Source organism: Coenobita brevimanus, chromosome 50 (assembly GCF_032717465.1).
Source record: "Coenobita brevimanus isolate Jiangsu-jjx chromosome 50, ASM3271746v2, whole genome shotgun sequence".
Classification (NCBI taxonomy): Eukaryota; Metazoa; Arthropoda; class Malacostraca; order Decapoda; family Coenobitidae; genus Coenobita; species Coenobita brevimanus.
In genome coordinates, this window is record NC_137003.1 from 45,906,400 (window position 1) to 45,927,441 (window position 21,042).

The 21,042-nt window shown below is 43.1% G+C and overlaps 1 protein-coding gene across 1 annotated transcript in view; it reads right to left on the reverse strand.

Moving 5' to 3' along the window:
- Positions 1-1,060: 1,060 nt before the first annotated feature.
- srl (PGC-1 family member spargel) overlaps positions 1,061-21,042 on the reverse strand; it is an 81,167-nt gene continuing 61,185 nt past the window's right edge. Inside the window, exons 10-14 of the mRNA XM_080272323.1 lie at positions 10,164-11,545; positions 9,464-9,614; positions 2,344-2,495; positions 1,645-1,790; positions 1,061-1,257 (exon numbers count right to left, since the gene is read on the reverse strand). Of these exons, the coding sequence (XP_080128449.1) occupies positions 1,139-1,257; positions 1,645-1,790; positions 2,344-2,495; positions 9,464-9,614; positions 10,164-11,545 (1,950 nt within the window). The 3' untranslated portion in view covers positions 1,061-1,138. The remainder of the gene's footprint in view (positions 1,258-1,644; positions 1,791-2,343; positions 2,496-9,463; positions 9,615-10,163; positions 11,546-21,042) is intronic.

Genomic DNA, 21,042 nt, shown 5'->3' on the forward strand with positions numbered 1-21,042 from the left:
GACACACCAATTTCCAGAATACCTCCAGACCCTCCAGGGGAGTTATTCTTGGACCATCCAATATGCAAGCTTGGACTTCCCTTGGCCACTCCATTTTAAAAACTCTAGCTATGCCACTGGTGTCTAATTTCAATGTATCCAGAACCATCTACCCAAATCTCTACACAGCACTCCATCAACAGGCTTACCAGACATGTAAAAATATACTCTAATCTTGGTAGAATATGGCTCAGTTAATAAACGATATCTGATAAAAAACTAGCACAAACATCAAAACAAATTAGGAGTGACCTGTACAAAGCTGTCTGCCATGGATGCTTTCAAACAACACTTCAGCACTATCAATACATGATGAAATTCCTTTTAACCTCTTCAGTCTGGTGACACTGATCTTACCATCACCATATAATTTAATTCAACTCGGGTGAGACTTTTCAAACTGGAGGTGTTAGAAAAGACCTTCAATAACCTCTTGAATCTGATGACACATTTTCTTAGTTTATTCCATGAACCTTCAGATGATTTTTGGTAACACTGGAGAAACTGTCTTTGGTGACCCAGTTAAAACACTCACCAGTAACCTCTCCACAACCTGATTTTTATAGAGAGAGAGAGAGAGAGAGAGAGAGAGAGAAACTGGATTCAAAGGGGTTATCTACAAAGGGAAGTACTGGACTCAAGGAGTTAGCTAAAAAGGGAAGTACTGGAATCAAAGGGGGTTTGCTACAATGGGAAGTACTGGATTCAAGGGGGTTAGCTACAAAGGGAAGTACTGGATTCAAGGGGGTTAGCTACAAAGGGAAATACTAGATTCAAGGGTGTTAGCTACAAAGGCAAGCAATCTAAAAAATCAAGAAGTGTCTGAAGACAGCAAAAATACACCTTTAAATAGGCCACCAGATTCAAGGGGTTACAATTTGAGTATGAGAGCTGTCTAAAAAGGTCTGGCATCAGGATAGCATTTTTAAACTGTACTTACATGATTATGAAGGTATCAGCTTAAAACTGTACAGCAGCTGTCTACTAAGGAAATTCTGCTTCAGTAGTAAACCACAGGGAATTAATTAAAGATGGCTATGTACAACAGATGTCAGGTGATGGTGGTGGTGAGAGTTAGAGGCACTAGAGCACACCAGGGTCATCGCAAGCTTTTCTTCATGGCAGCACGCAGTAGTGTGTCGAAGTCCATGGAGCCACTACTACTATTACTCCCCATTCTTCCACTTCCACGACAATCATTCTCTGAACCCTGTGCATCTGTAAACACATCATTGGTGGAAGAGTATTTATATGTTTACTTATTTCACATTATCACTAGTACAGTATTATTATTCTATCATCATAATCATTTTGGGTTTCACGTCTGTTTTTAATGTAGTTAAACTGATTAAACCAAGTGCACAGTGAAGAGCTGAGGGGCCCTACACAGCTGAAAACCTCAAGTGCAACTCCTCTTCTGCCTGTTTTTTTTTTTTTTTTTTTTTTTTTTTTTTTTTTATAAAATACTGGGACATCAAAGGCACTCTCTCACATGGACATCAATGGCAGAGCAATGATTAACACTGAAGCATTTGAAGTAATAAATGCAATGCATTCAATAGAAATATTTTCCCCATAATTTGGGACAGCTATTGCTTAACTCACCTAAGTCAGAATACTGAACTTTGCAGAAAGCTCTTCTACCTCCAAAGCAAAGATCGTACTTGGGAAGAGTTGGATCATCATTCCCATGTTCTACTGCATTATAAGCCTCTTCTCTATTTTTGAACGTCACAAAACCATAATTATCTCTGAAACAGCAATGAACAATCACACAATAATAATCTTGATTATGCTGATAATTCACACTATGAACAGCATTCATGCAGTACCTCACCTAAGTACAAAATGATATCACCACTGGACACATACCCCCATTTTCCTCTCAGATATACTGGTTAAAATTATAAGTTAAATATACATATAATGGAAAGAGGAATATACTCGAGCATGGCATCTATAAGGTTTCAAGTTGACAGACCAATTAAAAAGTTGATGAGAAGGTCTGGCAAAATTAAAGTTCCCAAGGTCTGGCAGAATGAGGAGGAGTAAAAACTGACAAGATGTAATATAAATTTATGCTAAGTAGAGATAATGTTAGACCCTATATGGTATAGAAGAGATTGGAACAGTATCCTGTTGGGGTATTTTCTTAGAGGCAGCAAGAGATAAAAGTGATGAAGAGGGTATGTTTAAGGAATTAAATGTATAGAGATATGATGAACATTTTGAAATCAAATCAATATTATTACCAATATCTAATTAGCGCATATAACTATACACTCAAAGCATATGAGGACTGACCCACGGTCTCGAAAATGTACACTGATGTCAACTATTATGCCAAATCTCTCAAAGCGACGACGCAGCTCAGCTTTTGTGGTACCTTCATCTATGCGACCAACATAGATAACTCTCCTTTCCTCAACCTGCCTTGTTCGGTCTTCATGTCCACCCTGTCAAGAAGACAATAAGCTCTAAGGATAATGTAAAAACACCCAATGATGGACAGGAGGTTGACTTATACCCCTGGTAGCATTATCATGGTAGAAAAACCTCTAGATCTGGACCACTGCAGGCGAGATAAAGCTATCACTCCTAAACCACTGGATCACCAAATGTCATTTTTATTCCTACAAGTCCAGGGTTCAATACACAGCCCCTGAATGGCCCAGGCTAGGCTATCCTTGCCCAGCTCACATAAGTCAAAAGACATCAAACTAAATCCAAGACAGCATTTACATGGAGCTGAGTGGGGGGAAATGGCGATCTCTAGGATTTGAAAAATGATGCATTAACACAGCCTTCATCCAGAGTCATCTCCCATCATGTCACTGTATTTAATATAAATTTAATATAAATTTGAAAAAAGTATATTACACTGGATTTCCTATTACCCAGAAATCCCATCAAAATATACATACAACCAAATATAAAATTTTTTCAAACCTCTACATCTTATAATAGTATGGTCTCATATACACTTCAATCACATGTATGATTATGCTCAGCTTCACTGTGCCTACCATCTAATCACTTGATCCAGTGTTACCTTCACATGGCTCTAAAATTAATGACAAGCCACGTGGTTTTCTGTAACTGAAGAAATCAATAACTACACCGGGTGGTAACGATACACAGTAACTAACATTTAAATACTCAGTTGCTGAGTAACCCTGGTCTGTCTAGCCAAGTAGACCCATCACCTACAGGCAAGCAACCATCCCTAGGCTGTCCTGTGCAGTGCACCAATGTTCCCTTTTGGTAGGTAGTGTCTTGCCAGCGAGGTGTGGGGAATAGTGAGGAGGTTTAGTTTCTGGATGGAAACCGCAGTTGGGTCTCTCTATCTCATTAACAGAAACATTATTGTAGGCTTCACAACACCCAGTTATCTGGTTATATGGCTACCATCCAACACTGTCAATGGTTTCCTGGATTAAGGGACAGAATTAGGCCTCCCACTCAGTTGCTGAGCCACCTGATGTGGGGAGGAAAAATAAATATATAATCATCATTATTATCATCATCATCATCATCATCATCATCATGATCATCATCATCATCCGGAACTCCTTTCCCACCCCACGGCTGGGTGAGGAGCAGCGATGTCCAGACAGCCCATATCTGCCCAATCCATTCACTCATGATTCAAGTCCCTGGAACCATGGCTCCACCGGATACGCCAAAAACATTTACCACGTTCTGTAGCTTCATATAAACGTATCCGATTGAGTCAATCCAGACACTGTCATGTTAAAATGAGGTGCTAAATCCCTGATCATGCACTTCTCACAACATTCATTAAGCCAGTTCGATCTCTTGTCAGTTTCCTAGCTTCACCAACTTCCAAACCTCTCTTCCTCACACACTCATCCACCATATCTCTCCACCTTCTCCTTGGCCTACCTTGCCTCCTCCCTCCTTCAAATTTGCTCATATATACCTTTTTCACCACTCTTTTGTTATCCATTCTCTTCACATGTCCATGCCATCCCAGCACACTGTCTTCGATTCTGGTGTCCACAGACTTCCTCACTCCACATCTTTCACAAATCACGTTACAGTACATTCCCACAGTACGCGAGTTCTGAGTATGCAATCCCCCTTGTACGCAAGGACCTTTTTTTTTTTTAAATAAAGGTAAGCGAACTGAACACCTTGTAAGCGAGACGGGCAGTGAAGAGTGGCCCAAAACCGGGGTTACCTTGAGTATGCGACATTACCCCTCCAAGAAGTGATTACGGGTAAAGGTGAGCAGCCATATTTTTGTTGGTTAAGCCATATCCTTGCTGATTTACCTAGTGAAGCCATAATCTTTTTGGTTTGCTTTATCATATGTAATACGTCTTAGATAGTTTCCCTGTATGGTACAATACTTAGGTCTGAAAGGCGTCTCAAGGGTTGCATAAAGAGGGGTGCCGCCCATATGTAATTTTTCCCATAATTATGTATTCACAGTACGTGAATTCCTAGTACGCGACGTCCTCTGCCGCCCACATAGGCGCTTACTAGGGGGTTGGACTGTATATTGTATCTCATCCACCCTCTGCACTCCACATACATTCCTCAGCAGTCCCATCTCCACTGCTCGTACTCTTGACTTTTCATTTTCATGATATCCCATAATCTCACATCCGTATGTTAAAGGTGGCACTAACACTCCCTAATGTAAGCCTCATGCAGCTCCAACACTTAAGCCTCTGTGTCTTCTCAAGGCCTTCATTGCACCAGCTACTTTTCTTCCTTGTGTCACTCTACTTTCAACTTCCTTTGCACATTTTCCTCTCTCTTCTATCACTGTACCCAGGTATTTGAACTCTCTCACCAATTCCAGTCTCTCTCTATTCACTGTAACATCACACTGGGAGTCACTTGCTCTCTCAATAACCATCACTTTACTCTTTTCTACATTTACTCTCAAGGCACGACACTCTCAGACATCAGCAAAACTCTGCACTAGCCGACACTCACAGACATCAGAAAAACTCTGCACTAGCTGACACTCACAGACATCAGCAAAACTCTGCACTGGCCTATCAAGTTCTTGTCCGGTACTTGCAAGCAGTACTGCATCATCAGGATACAACAAGTGTGAGATATTCCATCCAATACCATTCATTACCATTGCCATCCCTCTCTCCATTACTCATGTTTTTACTTCTCTCATCACCCCATCCATATATATATATTGAACAACCATGGGGACATCACACAACCTTGTCGTACATCTGTACCGATCGTGAACCATTCACCTCGATGTCCAATAACCCTTACACATGCTTCACTACAATCATAAAAATTCTTGACACCTAGCAACTTACCATCTACACCGTACAAGCACAAAACTTTCCCCAATCCTTCCCTGTCCACTTTGTTGTATCCTTTTTCCAGATCCATGAATGCCATAAACACCTTATGGTCCTTCTCACAAGCCTTCTCTGCTATCTGTCTCACTGCAAGTCCACACATCCTCTGCCACTCCTAAAGCCACCTTGTTCATCACTCACTAGGACTTCTGATATCTCTCTTACTTTATAATATTTCTTCCATATACCTTCCCTATTATTATAGAGAAGGTATATTATAGAGAAAGTAAGAGAGACATCAGAAGTCCTAGTGAGTGATGAACAGGGTGGCATTAGGAGTGGCTGAGGATGTGTGGATCAAGTATTTGCAGTGAGGCAGATAGCAGAGAAGGCTTGTGAGAAGGACCACAAAAGGTGTTTATGGCATTCATGGATCTGGAAAAGGCATACGACAAAGTAGACAGAGAGGGACAGTGGGAAGTTTTGCACATGTATGGTGTAAATGGTAAGTTGCTAGGTGCTGTCAAGAGTTTTTATGATGGTAGCAAAGCATATGTAAGGGTTAATGGGCATCTAAGTGAATGGTTCATGATCATTGTGGGCGTGCAACAAGGTTGTGTGATGTCCCCATGGTTGTTCAATATATATATGGATGGGGTGATGAGAGAAGTAAAAACACGAGTAATGGAGAGAGGGATGGCGTTTGTAATGAATGATTATAGATGGAACATCTCAAATTTGTTGTATCCTGATGATGCAGTACTGCTTGCAAGTACAGGACAAGAACTTGGTAGGCTAGTGCAGAGTTTGCTTATGTCTGTTAGCGTCGTGCCTTGAGAGTAAATATAGACAAGAGTAAAGTGATTGTTCTTGGGAGAGAAAGTGACTCCCAGCCTGATGTCACAGTGAATGGAGAGAGAGACTGGAATTGGTGAGAGAGTTCAAATACTTGGGTACAGTGACAGAAAAGAGAGGAAAATGTGCAAAAGAAGTTTAAAGTACAGTGACACAAGGGAGAAAAGTAGCTGGTGCAATGAAGGCCTAGAAAAGAAACAGAGGTTTGAGTGTTGCAGGTGCACGGGGCTTACATGAGGGAGTGTTAGTGCCAACTTTAACATATGGATGCGAGACTATGGTGTGGCATGAAAATGAAAAGTCAAGAGTAAGAGCAGTGGAGATGGAACCGCTGAGGAATGTATGTGGAGTACAGAGGACGGATAGGATACGAATTAATGTGATTCATGAAAGGTGCGGAGTGAGGAAGTCAGTGGACACCAGAATCGAAGAGAGTGTCACGAGATGATATATGAGGTAAGCCAAGGAGAAGGTGGAGAGATATGGTGGATGAGTGTTTGAGGAAGAGAGGTTTGGAAGTCGGTGAGGCTAGGGAACTGACAAGAGATCAAGCTGGCTGGATGAATGTTGTGAGGAGAAGTGCATGATCAGGGATTTTTCCACCCCTCGTGAGCATGGCAGCGTCCGGATTGACTCAATCAGATACGTCTGTGTGAAGATGCAGAATGTGGTGAATGTTTTTGGCATATCCGGTACAACCAGGATGCCAGGGGATTGAATGATGATTAAATGGAAGTGTGGCCTATTTGGATTGGGCAAGTTTGTGCTGTCTGGACATTGCTACTCTTCACCCTACCCTTGGGTGGGAAAGAAGGTCAAGATGATGATGATGATGATGATGATGGTGATGACCATCCCTACCACACTCAATAAACTTATGCCACAATAATTCTTCCACTCACTTTGCTCACGTTTTTGTACAGGGGTACAATCACAGCCTTTTTCCACTCTGCAGGCACAGTTTCACTCATCCATGCCTTCTTACATATCTCCAAAAAGCACTTCATTCCACTCTCTCCACTACACTTAAGCATCTCTAAATACACCTCATCAACCCCAGCTACTTTCCCATTTTTCAGCCACTTCACAGCACTCTTCACCTGTGCGAGTGTCACGTCTCCTGGCACTGCATTCCTTCTCTGTATACCCCCAAAACCAATCATGTTTACTGCTGCTCTGCTCTCTCTATTCCCATCCATCAGGCTTTCAAAATATTCTTTCCATCTGGTCCTTACTTCATCCCCATGGGTTAATAATCTGCTACCTACATCCTTCACACCATCACATTTCTTTCTGCTTTCACTTCTACATTTCCACACCTCTTTCCAGAATAACCTCCTATTTTCTGAGTACTTTGCATTCATTTTTCTTCCTAGATCACCATTTATCTCCTTCTTTTTCCTCTTCAGTAGTCTCTTTACGTGCTTCTTGCTCTCAATACATTCAGTTCTTATTTCAACTGAACCCTTGTCCTGTAACCACTTTAGCCGCTTCTTCCTCTTCTCCTCCACCGCTCTCTTAACCTCCTCATCCCACCATACCGTACTTTTCTTCCTCATGTTACTCTTGCCACACCACACACCGCTTTGGCATTCCTAACTAAGCAGTCCCTATATGTATTCCACAAGCTCTCCAGATCCATTTCATTCCAATTCACACCAACTCCTCCTCTACTTTGGTCCTGTAATAATCTGCCATTACTCTGATCCTCAGCTTCTCAACTTTCAGTCTCTCTCCCTGACTGCTCCTCTCTCTCCTGATCCACCTCACTCCTCTCAACCTGATCTTGCATACCACAATCATATGATCCGACAGACCTCCACATTGTCCGCTCACGGCCCTTGTATCAGCAACCATTCCCATCATCAACCTCTCTACAAGCACATAATAAATCAGGCTTCTTTCAACATGATCCCCATTCCCTTTATACCATGTATATTTATGAGCATCTCTGTGTTTGAAATACAAGCTACAAATGCACAACCTCCTATCCTGACACATATCCTTCAGTCGATTCCCATTATCATTTTCTCCTGGTATTCCATAACAACTCATTATGCCATCCTCAGGACCAGTGCCTACTCTTCCATTCATATCCCCCATTACGATCACTTTATAGCTCCTGGACATTTTTCCAACTATTTCATCCAGCTCATCCCAAAACCTGTCTTTCACTCATGTTCTCACGTGGTGCATATGCTACAATCTCTGCCATTTTCACTTCTCAAACTTGAATTTGACACACACACACCTTGAGCTGACACATTTGTAGTCTCTCATTCCACTCTCCCACACCTCATTCATCAACAAAGCAACTCCTTCCTTGCATCTTCCTCGTCCATTCATTCCTGATGTTACACATTTCACACCCTCCCACTCCTCCACTTCACACCCTTTCATCTTCGTTTCACACAATGCCACCACGGCATATCTCGCACTCTTGAACACATTCACCACTTCCACCCTCTTGTTCTCCTCATTTACACTTCTCTCATTCCACATGGCCATGCGACTCTGCCCATTTGGTTGGGGCCCTGGGAAGGTATTGAGCCCTCCTTGGCTCTCTGAAATGACTGCCATGATTAAGTGATTTTGGATATGGGAATCTGGGGGACACTTAACCCTGCCAGAAACCCCGGTTATATGGTTACCACCCACCATAGTAAATGGTTTCCTGGGTACAGGAAACCATTTGGCTTGTCACTCAATGTAGAGATCATATGGCATCTCTACAGAACATTGAGTGAGTGGATGATGGGCATCCCCATCCACCACAAAATAAAAAATAAAAAGGGTGATGGGAAGGATGGGAGCAGTAGGATGAGAGGACAGACACAAGGATGGTAATGGATGAAGGAAAAGTAGGCAGCACTAAACCAAGTGAGTGGATCATAGTCACCACCATCTACCACTTCAAGTCAAGTGATTTGTGTGTTCAAATGAAATGTGACCCAAAACAGCTCAGATCCTTATTTAAGCCACACAGGACAACTCTGCACTCCTGACAGCATTTTATGATAGAAAAACTTTAACAACCTCTTAGATTCAGTTAGAGTGTGCATTTTATAAAGTTCTACAAACTTTAACTGCTTCATCTCCATAAATTGATCTTGGCATATATACACTTCCAGTAATGTACAAATTATATGTTAAAAAGTATTACAAAATATAGCATGAAGATTATGAAAAAAGCAGAATACCCCATATGGATAGTACTTTAAGCGGCAGAGTAATGACAAAAATATTTTCAATACAGTACTGACAGGTCTGGTGAGGCTTGGAAGAGGTCGAGAGTGTGGCAACCAATGGGGTGAACGTGATCTAGTGATGCGACTGCTGCTGTATCGGGACAACCGAGAACCACTGCGGGATCTTCGATTATCACGCCGGCTTTTTCTTCGAGAGTATCCCCACCTGGAATGAAAGCTACACCTAATATTGTAATTCCCAGCAGTTATATGATATGATCATGCAGTATCACTTTTTCAATGACAAAAATCTAATAAAATACATTAGTAATGTGAAATATCGAAACGGACGAGCACTTCTAAGCAAAGTTTCTATAGGCAATGTTTTGTGGCTTTTCCAATAACCATGTAAAGAAAACAGTTCTATGATGGAATAGAAACTTATGAATCTTTGAAAAGTACAGCAGGCTCCTAGTTGCTAGGTGCATAGTATTTATGAATAATTAACACTAAGGATGAATCAATCTTCATTTCTTGGACCCAGAAATGGGAGTATTCTGCAGGTACTTTGAAATGCACTGAACAAAAACAGTACTGATCGCACATCAGAACAGATTATCACTATGATGGTATGAAAGCACCTATCAGGGTAGACAGATTTGATAAGATACAAATCACCATTCCGGTTAGAGTACACAGGGTTGCAACCAGCTTTACTCCAATGATAAGAACACATGCTTTTAAAATACAGACTAAAATATGTGATAATCCTAACCTGTCTCTTCTCCTGGAAGAATGTGACCTAGAACGTGAGCGTGACCTGGAGGCAGAAAAACTGCAATTTGAAGAGAGGGAACTGCTCCGTGACCTTGACCTGGATCTGGACCTGGATCTAGATCTTGATCTGGACCTGGACCTAGAATATGATCTTGACCTTGATCTGGAACACGATTTAGACCAACAACGCCAGGATGAACCACGGGGCGACTGCGAAGAGTGGGAGTTCTTACGCATTCGTCTTCTTCGGCCCCGAGAGGATCTATGTCTGCGAGACGCTGAGTGTCGTGGGCTTCGAGTTCTACTACGACTTCTGCTAGAGGATGACCATCTTCTTGGCTTGCTCCTTGGTGGGCTGTACTGCCACCGTCCACTTGCTCCTGAGCCCTGGAAGCTGTTCTGAGGGAATGACGTGCTAATGTTGTTACTGGTATATGAAGATGGCATGTTGCTTTTGCTATGAGGCTCAGGAGCACACTTGGAGTTTTGAAAAGGTAATGGTCTGACACGGGAAGACGATGTATTGTTCTCGCCGGTATCCTTATTGGCTTGGTTTCCCACACAATTCTCATCTTGCAGCTGTCTTGAATCAGCATCAGCAAGATTTTCCTCATGATCTGAGTCTCCTTTTAATTCTCCCTCTTCCATATCCTCATCAGTTGTCTTTACTGTTACAGTTTTAGCTACTTCTGTCTCCTTTATATCATCCTCATTACATTTTGAATTTTCCATCTTCTTTACTAATTCTGCAACCTGTAAGATATTTGTATTCTCAGCAGAGGACAAAACTGATGGAGAGGGGCATCGGCTGCTTTGAGCACTTTTTATTCTCTGACGATACTCTGATAAATTGAGTTTTCGTTTTATTTTCTTGGTTTCAGGCTGTTCTGAAGATTCTTTTTCTTCCTTCTCCTTCTCTGCATCACCCTCTTTCTCCTCTCCCTCTACTTCTATCTTGGGCTTGACATTACCTATATCTGTCATATATGCAGGCAATTTGTTATAGACATCTAGGTTCTTCATGCAGTTTTCCCCATGGAGTGAAGTCTTAGAATCCTGTCCTTCCTTCCTCTGTTCTTCGGTCTCCACACTGGCATCACTTACATCTCCAGATTCCACACCAGAGTCTTTCTTCCCTACATCATCATGCCCATCATCGCTAGCTGGGCTGGACTTCTTTTCATCTGGCTTTGGCAAAATAGTGTAATAATCTGGCAGTTTGTTGTAAATGCCTTCATTATTTGTGGCTGTTGTCATTATGGTAGTGGTGGTAGTTGTTGAAATAGAGCACTTAACCCCATGCTTCCCTTTTTTCTTCTTTTCCTGACCACAGCAATAATCATGGTCTAGAGGAGGAGGAATCCGAAGGTCTGCTGGTTTCTGCAAAATATAAAACTTTCTTACTGCAATGACATTTGCAGCATGAGAAGAGGTATGCTCTGGAAAGATGCAAGTCACCTATGGGAAAAAACACAGTGCAAAAAAATTCAATTTTCACGTTACCAATATCTAATCTTCCCACACAGGCATTCATAAAATTTACACCTTTTCTGATGAACTGTGACTACCATATAATGATGATATATATATACACACACACATATCTGGACCTCCCTTCCCACCCTAAGGCAGGGTGAGGAGTAACAGGTGGTCCCCTACATACAAACAGGTTTCGCTTCTAGAACCTGTTTGTAAGTGGAATTTTTCCTTGTCAAAAATGCATTTAATACACCTAACCAACCAAACACCATAGCTTAGCCAAGCCTACCTTAAATGTACCTGGAACACTTACACTAGTCTATAGTTGGGCAAAATCATTAACACAAAGCTTATTTTATAATAGAGTGTTGAAAATTTCATGTTATTTATTGAATATTGTACTGAGACTGTCTACTGTGAAAGTCCAAGTTTACATGCAATGGTCATTATGTGATGGTTCCTGGACAAATCCCAGTCAGGACGATTTGTTGCCACAACAAAAACAGGACAAGTCTGTGTCTAGACAATTCACTGTCAGACAATTCCTCATCAAAACATGGATAATTCCCCGTCAGTAGGATGAGAATCTCAAACTTACATATTCATATACAAGTACTATGTGTAGGTTATTCGTATAATGTTAATGTATATCAATTGTTCACTTAAGGTTATTAGACAATAAAAATGAATGCTAATGTCTTGTATGTAGCCTGATGTTAAACGATGAAGTGAATGTTATCGTACATCGCCTGATTCGCATTTCAATATTATAAATTTTTTTCCGTTAATACCAACTTACTGATGCCACATTTCATGTTCATTATAAAAACAATAAACCATCATCATTCTTATAACTCGTATTCGCATTTCAATATTATAAATTTTTTTCCGTTAATACCAACTTACTGATGCCACATTTCATGTTCATTATAAAAACAAGAAACCATCATCACTCTTATAACTCAAAAGCTTGCTATGTAAATTGATATGTAAATAAATAACGGGGAATCTTCCTGTCAGGGAACTGTCCCTTAACATACATGTTTGCCGCTTTCATGCTGGGCAACTGAGTTTTATCTCTTCTTCTCACCAGCAGCAGGAGGGATAGATGGGTATTTCATAGACATGAAGCATGCACAAAACACAACGTAGATATAAGGGAGTATCCAAACAAAACGCTGGCAACACAGAACACTACAGACCATTGGAGCATCGACTGTTTACAGTAATGACCGCCCGGGCCGGCTGGGACTTGGCTTGCTGTATTGTTTTCCCAGGAAAAGATCAAAATACAAATTTTAAAGTACGGTTTCTACCTTCATAAAGTTGAAAATTCGTAAGTCAACCATTCGTAAAATGGGGACCACCTGTGTGTGTGTGCATTATAAATATAAATATATATATATATATATATATACTGTACTTACATATATCATCATCCTCATCAGCCGGACCTCCTTTCCCAACCAAAGGCAGGGCGAGGAGTAGCAATGTCCAAACAGCCCAAATCTGCCCAATCCAATGGGCCACGCTTCCATTCACTCATCATTCAGGCCCACGGAATCCTGGCTCTATCAGATATGCCAAAAACATTCACCACGTTCTGTAGCTTCATATAAATGTATCTGATTGAGTCAATTCGGACGCTGCCACATCAAAAAGGGGTGCCAAAATCCCTGATCATGCACTTCTCCTCACAACATTCATCCAGCCAGTTCGATCTCTTGTCAGTTCCCTAGCCTGACCGACTTCCAAACCTCTCTTCCTCACACACTCATCCACCACATCTCTCCACCTTCTCCTTGGCCTACCTTGCCTCCTCCCTCCTTCAGATTCGCTGAGATATTCCTTTTTCACGACTCTATTGTTATCCATTCTCTCCTTACGACCATACCATCTCAGTACACTCTCTTCAATTCTGGTGTCCACCGACTTCCTCGCTCCATACCTTTCACGAATCATATTACTTTGTATCCTATCCACCCTCTGTACTCCACATACATTCCTCAACAGTCCCATCTCCACTGCTCTTACTCCTGACTTTTCATTTTCATGCTACACCATAGTTTCACATCCATAAGTTAAAGTTGGCACTAACACTCCCTCATGTAAGCCTCAAGCCTTGTGCACACAGAGTTACAAAGTCTAGAGACAGTCGAGTGACTATGTATCTCGACTGTTGCGAGACAATCCAGATACAGACGGGTGACAGAGACACACTGGAGACAAGACAAATTTGTCTCTGGATTGTCTGGACTGTTGCGAGACGGTTGCTAGACATTTCTGCTACTTTCTCGCTGGACTGTTGCTAGACAATCGAGAGAGAGTCCAGCGACTTTGTAGCGCGTCCGTGATTGAACCATCCACCTCTTGAATTTTGAAATATCAGTTTACAACCAACATTTGTCATATTAAACTCAAGAAGTGATATTCCAGTCACAAGCAAAATGTACATGTGAAGGTATACATTTAAGGACAAATATATATATATGTATATATATATATATATACCGTATATACTGGTATATATATTTCATTTCATTCATTCATCACTTAATCCTACATTGCCCCATGAGGAGCGTAGTAGCTCGGGGCTAAGCAAGTTGGTCCTGATATTTAAGATGAGAGTGACCAGCCTCATTCATCCCTGAGTGGCATTATGTGAGCAGTAAACCCCAACCATCCCTTAGATATAAACCTTCACCGGCTCAATCCGATTGGAGCGTCGTAATTACTCACTAAACCACCAGGCGCCAAAATTTGGTTATATGGTTATCATCCAGCGCAGAAAATGGTTTCCTGGTAATTTGTCTTGTCACTCAGTGTAGAGTCACCCACATGCAGAAGAGGAAAGAATGATTTAATGAAAGACAGAAGAGGATGGAAGGAAAGAAGAATGGAGGAGAGGAAAGGGCAGACATCCGAGAGCAGCACTACATCGAGTCAGTGGACGGGGCGGTGTGTGTGTGTGTGTGTGTGTGTGTGTGTGTGTGTGTGTGTGTGTGTGTGTGTGAATAATTGCCAAAACAAACAGTGGAATCACTAAAACTAGGAACTGTCACGACTGAACCATATACGTACCCATAATTTTTCAACGATGTATGTAAAACGTGTAAATATACCACAATTATTATTAGGACAGACCCATATACATACAGCATAATCTTTCAATGATGATGTAAAACTTTTATGCAAAATTAGAGTATGTAAATATACTCTGTAATTATCTAGGATTGAATCATATACATATAATTATTCAATGTATGTACAGCTGTTATGCATAAATAATGTTAAAATATGTGAATACTGACGCCTCATAGCAGAAGGCGTGCATTTTTAAATGGGAACTTAAAAAAAAAGGGAGAAAAAAAACCGCCATCCGTTGCCAGATCCCTCCGCACCGAGCAACTTGTATCTTGTCTCCCATATCTAGTGGGAGACAAGATACAGCCAAAATCTTGTCTCTGGACTGCCGCGCGACTGTCCAGCAAGAGATTTAGACTTTCCTGAGACAGTCGCGCAACAGTCTAGGGACATTGTCGCGCGACTTTTGCTGGATAAAGTATCTTGGTGTGTTCGTGACTCAGAGACAGTGCCTAGTGACTGTTGAGAGACAAATTTAGATTTTCTGAGACACAGTCCAGAGACAATGTTGCGCGACTTTGTATCTTGGTGTGTATGAGGCTTCACGCAACTGCAACACTCAAGCCTCTGTTTCTTATCAAGGCTTTCATTGCACCAGCTACTTTTCTTCATTGTGTCACTCTACTTTCAACTTCTTTTGCACATTTTCCTCTCTTTCCTATCATTGTACCCAGGTATTTGAACTCTCTCACCAATTCCAGTCTCTCTCCATTCACTGTCACATCACCCTGGGAGTCACCTTCTCTCTCAATAACCATCACTTTACTCTTTTCTACATTAACTCTCAAGGCACGACACTCACAGACATGAGCAAAACTCTGCACTAGCTGACACTCACAGACATCAGCAAAACTCTGCACTACCCTACAAAGTTCTTGTCCGGTACTTGTAAGCAGTACTGCATCATCAGGACACAACAAATTTGAGATACTTGTACCCCCTCCACAATATGTCTACCCCCGATGTATATATGTCCCCCCCCAAATGCATACATGCCCCCACTAATCTTGCTAGGTCGTGCTAGCACCCTTTCCCACACCTGAAGACGGCGTTATTGCATCAGTTGATACCAGACAGCCGAGAAGGGCAGACTATTTTACTGTGAGCTTGTAATAAACTCCTTATCTAGCTGTTTGTACATGGAGTTTCTATCACCAAAGTATTGCAAGTTACATTTGGTAGCAGCGGTGTTTCGAACCATCACATTCTGACCGCCTCCTTGGATTTTTAGTGATACAACAAGATACACGACGACTCACATCTGCCAGCCTCGCCCCTCCTCCGTGCCTCTATACCTTGGCTGTTCTTTTCGAGTGTACCATTTTTCTCACCAGTGCTCACCTCTCCAACAACCGCACCCATACGCCTTGTTCCTGACCGCACGTGTCGCCGTCGCCGACCTACGCACCTGTTCCCAGCACCTGTTCCGGACTCATCATAGCTCCTGCCCCCACAGTGCCACTTATCACTGTCTGCCCACTGCCTGCCCACCACCATTCTCTGCATTTGCAACTCACCAGCTCTACTGTACACCTGCCTTGCGCCGACATCTGCCCTCACCACCCACCACCGGCCTCCGCCGTCGCCCGCATCTGGTCTGCATTATGGAGCCTCCTAAGACCGCCACTCCCTGCCGGTGATTCATCGCGGCGTCTCTTCTCCTCTCCGCCCAGCTGTCTCTACCCCGCCGCTCCGACTCGCCCCGCCCAGCCCCGTCGCCCCGCCCCGCCCCAGCCCAGCTACGCCCAGCCACCCTGCACGTCATACATCTCGACACTCCCGTTTCTACTGTGTAACTATAGTACATCTTTCCTTTCTCTAGAGATTATCCTCGATTTTCTCTACAGATTGGTTATTGTAAATATTCCATCTCATTTCCATTACCCCGTTTTCATCTTCACCTACGTTATTTATCCTCCATCTCATCCTTCGCATTTTATTTAAACCATCCATGCCCGCACCTTCATTCATTTTCACACCTAGTGTATTCCATTCTCTCATTGTTATTTATACATTTCCACCAACGTATCCATCTTCATCCTTTCATCTTCCATTGCCTCATTAAATGTCATACTTTCCATGTCAACCGCTTACCACCAGCCCTCTCGACCCGGAAACATCACCTGCTCATACCCCGTCTGCCGACTCTAACACAATCACTCATTTACAAAGTGGCAAAGAGTACCACCGCCCTGTACCTGAGACTCCCGTTTCACTTCCCGCAGAATCACTTACTACCCGTCCTACCCTCGTAAATCCAGATACCTCCTCCTCTACTCCTGCCTCTACACTCCCTTCTTCTTCCTCTACTCCTTCCCCTGTCGTTCCCTCTCCTGCCTCCCTTCATACCCCGTCTTGCTCGCCCTTAACTGCCACTACCTTCTCTCTCTCCCACACCTCTCCTGCTGTCACTTCTACACTTCCAGCCATGGCCAACCCTCCACAGTCTATCTATCTCGACGATGCCAATCGTCCCAAATTTACCGGCCAGGACCCAACTTGGTCTGTCTATGATTTCCTCAGAGAAGTCGAAACAGAAATAAACAATAGACAAATTACCGAGGAATCGCTCAAAGTAGCTTACCTCCTCGGTCGCTTGCACCACAGTAAATCAGACATCGGATCCGCGATCTGTGCAGGACATTTTGATAGCATTTGTACCTTTGCTGATTTTCGTACGGAACTCATCAGCCTTTGTTGCCAGCATTCAAATACCGCGTCTCTCATGGGATTCATTAATCTCCTAAACCAACTAGATGAGGACTTGCGCGTCCCAGCGCAATATGCCAAGCTCCGCGAAGCTGACGCAGCCATGAAAGCAACTAGTAGCGAGATGCTCCAATTACTGGTAGGCACGAAATGGTTAGAAGACAAGAACGGCGTTCCAATGCTTTCACTCACCAACTTTGCTGACTTAATTGGTTACCTCAGATTCCTTCACTGGCTTACTCCTAAACAGCGAGAGCTAGCCTTGGAAATCGGTTTCAATCCAGGGGATAAAATTATTCAGGTCACTAAAGCCATTCATGAAAGAACAGGTTCGAACTACACGCGTCAGGGCACCACCCAACCCTTGGCCTCCTCAGTCTGTCACACCTCCACTACCCCAGACCAATCTCGCTCCCGTCCCACCACACGCGGCAGACCTGCCACACATCGCACTCCTACCGCAGGTCGTGATCAATCTAGCGCCCGACGAAACAGACAATCTTCGATTCTTTGCTGGTACTGTGGTCATCCTGGACATCGAGCATCCAGTTGCAACCGTACATACAGACGTCCTCACTCCCAAACCAGACAGCGTACGCCTTCCCGCTCACGTTGTCCACACTGCAAATACCACAAATCAAGCATGACTCACACCACTGAGGAATGTCGTTACCTCAACCGCCCACAGTCGGGGGAAGCGCCGCGCCTGTATCAGACCAATATCACGTAGAATCAGAAACCCAACTCCCCATCCGCCATGTAGGTCCCATAACATCCTCGGGTTTAGTCATTCTCGGAAGCAGTCATGACATACCAACGTCATTCTTCTTGGACACAGGATCTATAGTAAATCTCATCTCCGAAAATTCCTTACAAATTATTCATCGCCATCACAGCCACGTCAGTTTCCTAGAACCACCAGACATTCGCCTATGTGGTGTTAACGGCTCAGAGTTTAAGGTTAAGGGAAGAGTCACCCCTGAAGTCAAACTCCACAGAGATTTGCCCCCTATCCTTATTGAATTTCATGTCACTAATGACTTGCAGTATCCCGCAGATGCCCTTATTGGTTTCTCCACCATGGCACAACATTCCATAGCATTATTACCTGCTTGTGGTAGTACAGACATTTCTGGATTCCCGGTTTCCACTATGGAATGTCCCCGTCCTGTTCTTACGATCAAATCAGTCCTTCAATTACCTCTGTCCCTATCACTACCAAAAAGTCCAACCCAGCCCAAACCACCACTATCATCATCTGAGAATACAGAGATCATTCCTTTACTGACTGCGAGCAAGGACATGAATTCCTCAATGTCTCCTGATATATCATCTCAGCCCTCGAACATGGCTCTTACATCCTCTCCCAACAACACTATCGCTGACTCAGACATGTCTCAGTTACCTACCTCACACAGTCTGAATGATCTTCTCCAACACGCAGAGACGAAACGTGCAGTAACGAATACGTGCACAATTTTGTTACCACATGAGTTCACCAAAGTCTCTGTTTGTGTTGCTGGTGCGAATGAAGGAGTGGATGTACTAACCCTACCTGAGACGTGTTGTGTGAATGGCTTGTCTTATGAGTCAGCGTGGTGTACAGTCTTAGAGGACAGTTTATGCTACCTGTACTTGCTCAATGTCACAAATGCTCCACTAAAACTTAAAATTGGTGTAAAGACTGGAGACTTCTTAGTATACCCAGCGGCCGTAAAGGTGTGCCAGGATTCCTCAATTCCTACTATTCAGACTGATGATACGCCAATCGGTGTATGTACTATTAACTCTACGGGATCTGCGCCGATGCATTCACCCGATATGCTCTCACATCTCACTTGCACAGATTTCCCAGAAAATACGCCTCAACTCCTCGACCTTCTGACCTCGTACAGAAACATGGTTGCCTTACCCGGTGAACCGATGGGTAGAACAGACCTTGTCAAACATACAATTGAACTACTACCAGGAACTCAGCCGATTTACATACCAGCGTATCGATTGCCTCACAGCCAGAGAAAGCAAACAGATCAAATGGTACAGAACATGTTAGACCAGGACATTACTGAACCCTCCGTCAGTCCATGGAATAGCCCACTTTTCTTAGTACCAAAGAAGGACGGCAACTTTAGACCAGTAGTCGACTATCGTAAGGTCAATTCTGTCACCATTCCAGACCGTTTCCTGTTACCTGTCCTCACTGATTTGCTAGAATCCCTTGGTGACAATAACATAGTCTTTTCATCTTTAGACCTCCTCAGCGGGTACTGGCAGGTCGAAATGGAAGAGTCCTCTCGCCCAGTTACAGCCTTTAGCACCCCTTCTGGACATTTTCAGTTTAAGAGACTCCCTTTTGGTCTGAGAAATGCTCCTTCCGTGTTCATGCGACTTATCCATTCAGTCTTCAGCGGTATGATGGGACACTCTCTTTTTGCTTACCTAGATGATATCATTGTTGTGAGTATATCCATCCCTGATCATTTTACCAAACTCCAGCAAGTCTTTGAACGCCTCCAGCTCGCAGGCCTGAAAATCAATCTCAGTAAATGTGACTTCCTGCGAAAGAAAATCAAATTCCTAGGCCATGTCGTACATGCACAAGGCATTCATACTAATGAGGATAAAACTAAGGCGATCATTAACGTCCCAGAACCTACCACTACCGACGCTGTACGAAGTTTCCTGGGCCTCAGTGGCTATTATCGTCGCTACATCCGGAATTATGCGCAGATCGCCGCTCCTCTGACCCACTTACTCAAGCAGAATGTGCCCTTTGTTTGGACTAACGACCAGTCACAGGCTTTCCAAAAGCTAAAGACAGCTCTTGTAAATGCCCCTATTCTAGCGTTCCCTGATTATACCACACCCTTCCTTCTCTGCACAGACGCCTCAGGCATTGGACTTGGTGCCGTTTTGATGCAACTCGATGAAGCATCAAGGAAGCGCGTAATAGCGTATGCTAGTCGCACCCTTACAACCGCTGAACGTAACTACAGTGTCACAGATCTCGAAGCGCTAGCGGTAATCTGGTCCTTGAAACATTTCAGAGATATAGTCTATGGTTATCCAGTGCATATCCAAACAGACCACCTTCCACTATGTGATTTGTTCAAAAATCGCAACCTAACAGGTAGGTTAGCTAGATGGTCTGTCATTATCCAGGACTTTAATCCCACTTTTCAATATGTACCAGGCAAGTTGAATGTAGTCGCAGACGCACTCTCACGTCACGTAGCAGCAGCTATAACATCACTGCAGCCTGAAGTAACTGAAAACACTACACTAACGTCAGAAGTTGTTCGAAACTTTCAACGCCAAGACCCCATGTGGTCCAAAGTCATTTATTTCCTAGAATCTGGCGATGCCTCGACCTTACCTACTCTGCCAGTATCACTAGATGAGTTCATGCTAGATGATGATCTCTTGTACAGGAAAACACTGCTAACAGGCAAAGATATGCCCAATCGCGAAGTACGCCAACTTGTTGTCCCCACTGCCCTGATACCAAAGGTTCTTCATATTGTTCATAATACTCCTCAAGCTTC